General features: G+C 55.0%; 1 protein-coding gene across 2 annotated transcripts in view; it reads right to left on the bottom strand.

The window, feature by feature from the left end:
- Positions 1-449: 449 nt before the first annotated feature.
- The window catches only part of MGAT5 (alpha-1,6-mannosylglycoprotein 6-beta-N-acetylglucosaminyltransferase), a 394846-nt gene continuing 389534 nt past the window's right edge, over positions 450-5761 (bottom strand). For both annotated transcript variants that reach the window (XM_040228417.1, XM_040228416.1), the window contains exons 18-19: positions 2195-2521; positions 450-2159 (exon numbers count right to left, since the gene is read on the bottom strand). In XM_040228417.1, coding sequence (XP_040084351.1) covers positions 2323-2521 — 199 coding nt within the window. In that variant the 3' untranslated portion in view covers positions 450-2159; positions 2195-2322. The remainder of the gene's footprint in view (positions 2160-2194; positions 2522-5761) is intronic.

Here is a 5761-nt window from a genome sequence, read left to right as displayed (position 1 = left end):
TTCCGGTCAGTGCTGGGATGGGGGAGCAAGAAGGATCTTAAGGTGGGGATGTGCTCCCTGCGCTGCCTGACTGAGGGTCCTGGTGTAGAGAAGAGGGAGTCTTGAGAAGGCAGAGAGTCCCTGAGCTCAGGGGCAGCCGGCAAACAATCCCTGCAGCTTCTGGAACACAAGGCCGGCACAGCGTGTTTCTGAGAACTGGGCTTTCCAACCTTGCTTTCAGAGTTCCTGTGCTTGTTCTAACGGATCTCTGCCAGATGGGTTAGTCTGGCAAAGCGTGGGAAACTGGTCTCGGCCCACAGGCTCCCCCTGCTGGTCAAACACGGGCACGCACATCCTCAGCACCAGAAACGGCCAGAAGGGCCCAGGAGAGGGCAGCACTGGCCCAGGAACTGCAGGTCTGGGCGCTAAAGCGAATTCTTTCTAGGAAGGTTGCAGTCAGGAGGCCCGACAGCAGGGATGGCAGCCGTTTCCTCCCCCTGCAGGAAGCACTCAAGAGCACACCGGCACTCACACCCTCTTGCCCAGTTTCCTTTCAACTTCTGCCCTTGTTTCTATTCTCAGCCAGTCTGTGAGGGCTGGGCCCTGGCATCCAGGCTCAGCGCGGAGGCTTCCCCATAGGAATTCTCCCCGGCACGGGTACTCGGGGGCCACCTATGGGCCGGGGGAGACCCTGGCTGCCCTAACTCCCCCACTCCATTCTCTAAGATCCACTGAGGTTAGTCTAAGGAAAGAAGGCTGGCTGTGCATTTGATATTAATTTTATACCCAAGAAGAAGAATCGAGGAGTGGGTGGAATCTAACCTCCCATCCCTCACAGCCCCACATTCCTCCTGGGGGTGCCTCAGACTTGAGAATTCTAACCTGAACCTTGTGTCCCGAAGGCTCAACCCAGCCATTAGCCCTGTCCAGCTTTTCTGCTCAGCAACCAAGCCACTCAGAATCTTCAGTGAGGGCTGGGTGGCTCACGGGACAGCTTTCAAGGGGGACATTCTGCCAGGGAGAAGGGAGCTCACTCTTACCAGCACGGAGATGCCTGGGGCATCACAGGAAACACACACAGGCAAAGCACTGAAGCCCGGCGTGGGGGGAGGGGAGTGGGAAGGGGCTGGGGTGGGTAACTTGCACAAGAGCAGAGCACAGGGACTCCAGGGTTTGGTCCAACCTGCTGACCGGTTCAACACCCTCCTTCCCAGTATTTCTGCTTGGAGTAAAACCCAGTATCAGATTCCTACCCCTTGCAAACCACACCCACACTCATAGTCAGCAGCGAAGACAGTGCACATTGATCCTGGCCTGCCCTCGCTCCCCCAGCCAACATCAAAAGTTCACTGAGAGCCCCAGCCCCTGGACCTCGGTGACATCGGACCAAGTGAATATAACACAAGCCCAGCTCAGGTGGTGCCACTAGTTCTTAGGGACCAGATTCACTCCTGTCCAAATCGCAGTTCAAAGACACCCCTTCTCAAGGTGGGTAAAGAGCACCACCTCCAAGTGCAAGGGTAGCTTTTAATCCTAACCAGAAATGACAGCCAAGCTGTGTGGGGGGGTGTTCCACCTTGGGGGCAGTGATGGAACAGAGGAAAGGAACCTGTCACTGCAAAGCAGCCCATCTCTGGTCCCTGCTGGGCTCTCTGGACCACACAGGCATTTCCCCGGACAACCAGGGGGTGCCTATCCCCTAGCCTCTGCCACCTGCTAAGCACAAGGAATTTCTTTTCTCCTGCCACCATCCACTTTGAGGAGCTAGGCACCCACAGCTGCCGTTGATCATGCCACCAGCCCCACGGCACACCCTGCCCAAAGCAGACAACAGTCATGTTATAGTGAAGAGGGGTGGCCCACAGAGGAAAATCAGAGAAGTAGCAAGACGCGCAAACAATCCCTCTTTGCCCTCCCCAGCTCCCCCTCCCTCCCAAATAAATAAATTAATGGGTTTAGGAATGTTCCCATAGGAAGTTCTTTCCGACTAGCTCAACTCCTCCTCTGGTTTTGTTTTGTTTAAACGAATATTGAGATTCTCTTTTTTCACCCTGGAGCAGCTGCACAGTCTCCCTACAGTAGCTCCTCCAAAATTAAAGACGAAGTTGTGCCAGGGAGAAGCCAGGTTCCCGGCCTGAGGTTGGTTCTCGTTTTGTTTTGGTGAGAGCTCTGCTGTGATCCTCTGACTGCAGCGGGACCAGTAGCAAATCGAGACCTTTCACCAAAACGTTCAGGCTCTGGGGAGAGTCCCTGAATGGTGTCTGTGTCCCCGCCCCACCCTGATGGGGCTGGAGCCACTGTCTCACCCCCGGCAGAGCGTGGGTGCGGGTGGAGTGGTAGCTGCTATAGACAGTCTTTACAGAGAGCCACCTGGCCCTTGATGAAGTCCCGGCAGGGGCAGATCCTCCGGTGGTGGGCGTGGGCACCAGCACAGCTGAACAGCAGGAGGTCGCCTTGAAACACACAGTGCTTGTTCTTGGGGTCGAAGGAGGGCGCCACGATGTCCTTGGCCAGCTCTGAGCTTTGGCAGTTCACCTCATACCTGAAGAGCAAGAGGAAGGGGTTGGAGAGGCAGGGACTGTCCTCAGCCCTGGCCCCTTCTGCCGCCCTCCAGTGGAGAAGGCTGTTTGGGGCTCCTGTTGGCCACCCTCTGACCCAGCCATCCTCACTTCTGGGAACCCAGGCTGGAGAAGGGCGTGCGGGCGCCTGGATGTGCATGTGGGTGCGGTATGTGTTCAAGGCTGCTTAGTGAAGCATTGCCTGTCATGGAGAAGGACTGGAAATAACCTGAAGACTCAGCAGGTGGGGAATGGCTGGATCCCCTGTGGCTCAGCTGTGTTATCAGAGTCACACGCAGCACTTGACAAGGAGGTAGGAATGTGAGCACCAGCATGAGAGCAAGTAATAACAGGGGGTGCAGTGTATCCAGGTGTGTGTGTGTGAGTGTGGGAGGGAGAGCGAGGGGGAGAGAAAGGGAGAAGAGAGGAAAAAGAGAGGGAGACAGGAAGAGGGAAAGAAAGAGCAGGTATACTAAAGACTTAACAATGGTTGCTTCTGAGAAGTGAGACTGGGACAATGAAATGCATTATTTAAATGCTTTTTAGAACATTTTAAAACTATGTCTATTTTTAAAACTAATGCTTAGAGGCATCTCTGTTATATGACCTTAGTTTCCCGCTGGAGAGCAATCAGATGGTTTCCTGGGCACGGTGTGTCCTGGGGCCTCAATTCACGGGACCTTTGCAGCTGCCTTCCGTGACCGTGGCAATAGAACATTCTACCACCCACCCCGGTCCCCAGTCCTTGAGGGCTGTGGATGCACAGAGCAGGGACTGAGTCCAGGTTCTTGCTCCTCCCCCATCCTCTCCCACCTGTCTGGCTGTGGGCTGCAGACCCCTGGGGTTTTGCTTCCTCAGGCTGAAACCCCTACCTAGGGGGCTCAGGAGAACAGTGTTGGCCTCTCATCTCAAAGAAGAGCCATGTAAGTTCTCTTCTTAGATGGGGTGTTCGCGTCCCACCCCCTTGTCCCCCGTTGTCCCACATGCCTGGTGGGGACCAGCTCAGAGAAGGTGGTGTAGGAGGGGTAGACAGATCTGGGTTTGCATCCTGGCTTTATCTCTTATGAGCTGTGTGGCCTTGGACCAATGCCTGAGCCTCCCTGTGGCTCAGTTTCCTTTTCTGTGAAATGGGGATGAATAACCCTTGACTCACAGCAAAGGACATGTGCTTAGTCGCATAGTCATGTCTGACTCTTTGCAATCCTTTGGACTGGAGCCCACCAGGGGCTTAGTGTCTATGGGATTTTTCAGGCAAGAATACTGGAGTGGGTTGTCATTCCCTTTTCCAGATCATTCATCTTCCTGACCCAGGAATCAAATCTGCATCTCTTGTGTTTCCTGCACTGCAGGCAGATTCTTTACCCACTCACAGGGGTACGGTACAGGGATGAAATTAATGTTTGCAGAGCAGCTGGCAGAGTCCAGCTCTGAGTAAGCATTCAGCACATGAGAACTAGCATGGTCACTCCCGCTGGCAGATGCTGGGTGGACTGCCACCTTCTGCCCTCACCCTACACTGTGAATTTACGCACATGGCAAGTGTCTCCATTTTGCTTTGTTCACAGAAGTCCTGATTCTTGCTGACAGGGAAGGGATTTGGGCGGGGAGCCTGAGCTTTCCTGCCACTTCTGGAAAGCTTCCAAATGTTGGGAGAAAAACATCTGACCCTCACCCCCTCCCAGTGTTACTCCTGCCTGCTCGTCTTCCTTGAGCCAACTAACAGCCTGGGCCCACTTGCCCCCTTGCCAGCATTAATCTGTGATTTCCAGCGCATCTCCTGGGCTTCTGGTGAGTTCTCCGAGGCTGCCAGCCCAGCTCCTGGCTCTCAGGAGGGCAGCACCCTCTCCTGTCCTGGGCAGTCACCAGGGAGCTTTGTGACTTCTCTAAGTGGCCTAACACCTCCTGATGTTAGGTGTGCCAGCTGGGATATGGAAGCACCCAGAGGGTTAGGGTCATGGCGAGGGCAAGGAGTTGGGGGCTCCATGGATTTCCTAAAGGAAACACAAGTCAGAGTCAGGGCCCACCTGGTCCTATTTCCTGGCCGACACTGAAATGGGGTCTCCGCAGCCCAGCTGGGCATGAAGTTTCCACGTGGAATGTAGCCTTGGGATCCAGATTTGTGCTTATGCTATTTATGTATTTAGGTGAATCACGTCAGCTGCTGTGTCTTAACTCAAGCCATCTGCCTGGCACACGGCTCATCAGGGGCATGAAGCCTCCAGAACTCATCTCGGACCCCGTGGTGAGTGGGAGGGACTGTTAAGAGCCAGGGAGAAACACGCCTGCTCCTGGCCTCCTGGACTTGGACTCCAGGCCCAGCGTACCACGGTATGAGCACATGTACCTGTGGCCACGGGGCTGCAGCAGCAGCCTGTCCAAGGCCGATGTCCAAAGACCACCGCAAAGCACTTGAACAGCGGGCGTTCCCCAGAGCCACGGGTGACCGGGCCCAGCGAGCTCCCCAGAGGCTCAGCTGAGTGGTGGTGGGGCCACCCTTGGATGAGACCCAATCCCTGGCCTGGGGTCTCTGTTCCATGCCCAGGCCTGCAGAGAAGCCCCTCACGCATCCTTGCTGAGCTCAGCAGGGGGAGGGGACCTTCCCATTCGCTACAGCACATCCTCACCCCCACGAGGCCCCTTGCCTCCAGGGCGTGTGTTGCTGTCCTGCCTCTCTCCCTAACATGTCTGTCCTGCCACACACCCCTTGTGCTGTTTCCATCTCACACACACACACACACACCACACACACACACACCTTGTGCTGTTTCCATCTCACACACACACACACACACCACACACACACACACACACCTTGTGCTGTTTCCATCTCACACACACACACACACCCCTTGTACTGTTTCCATCTCACACACACACACACCTTGTGCTGTTTCCATCTCACATACACACACACACACCCCCCTTGTGCTGTTTCCATTTTTACACACACACACACACACACACCCCTTGTGCTGTTTCCATCTCACACACACACACACCTTGTGCTGTTTCCATCTCACATACACAAACACACACACCCCTTGTGCTGTTTCCATCTCACACACACACCACACACACACACACCTTGTGCTGTTTCCATCTCACACACACACACCCCTTGTGCTGTTTCCATCTCACACACACACACCCCTTGTGCTGTTTCCATCTCACACACACACACACACCCCTTGTGCTGTTTCCATCACACACACACACACACACAC

The sequence above is a fragment of the Oryx dammah genome, unplaced genomic scaffold (assembly GCF_014754425.2).
Source record: "Oryx dammah isolate SB20612 unplaced genomic scaffold, SCBI_Odam_1.1 HiC_scaffold_27, whole genome shotgun sequence".
Lineage (NCBI taxonomy): Eukaryota > Metazoa > Chordata > Mammalia > Artiodactyla > Bovidae > Oryx > Oryx dammah.
The sequence above is the reverse complement of the archived record's forward strand: the minus strand, read 5'-3'. Positions and strand labels throughout refer to the sequence as shown.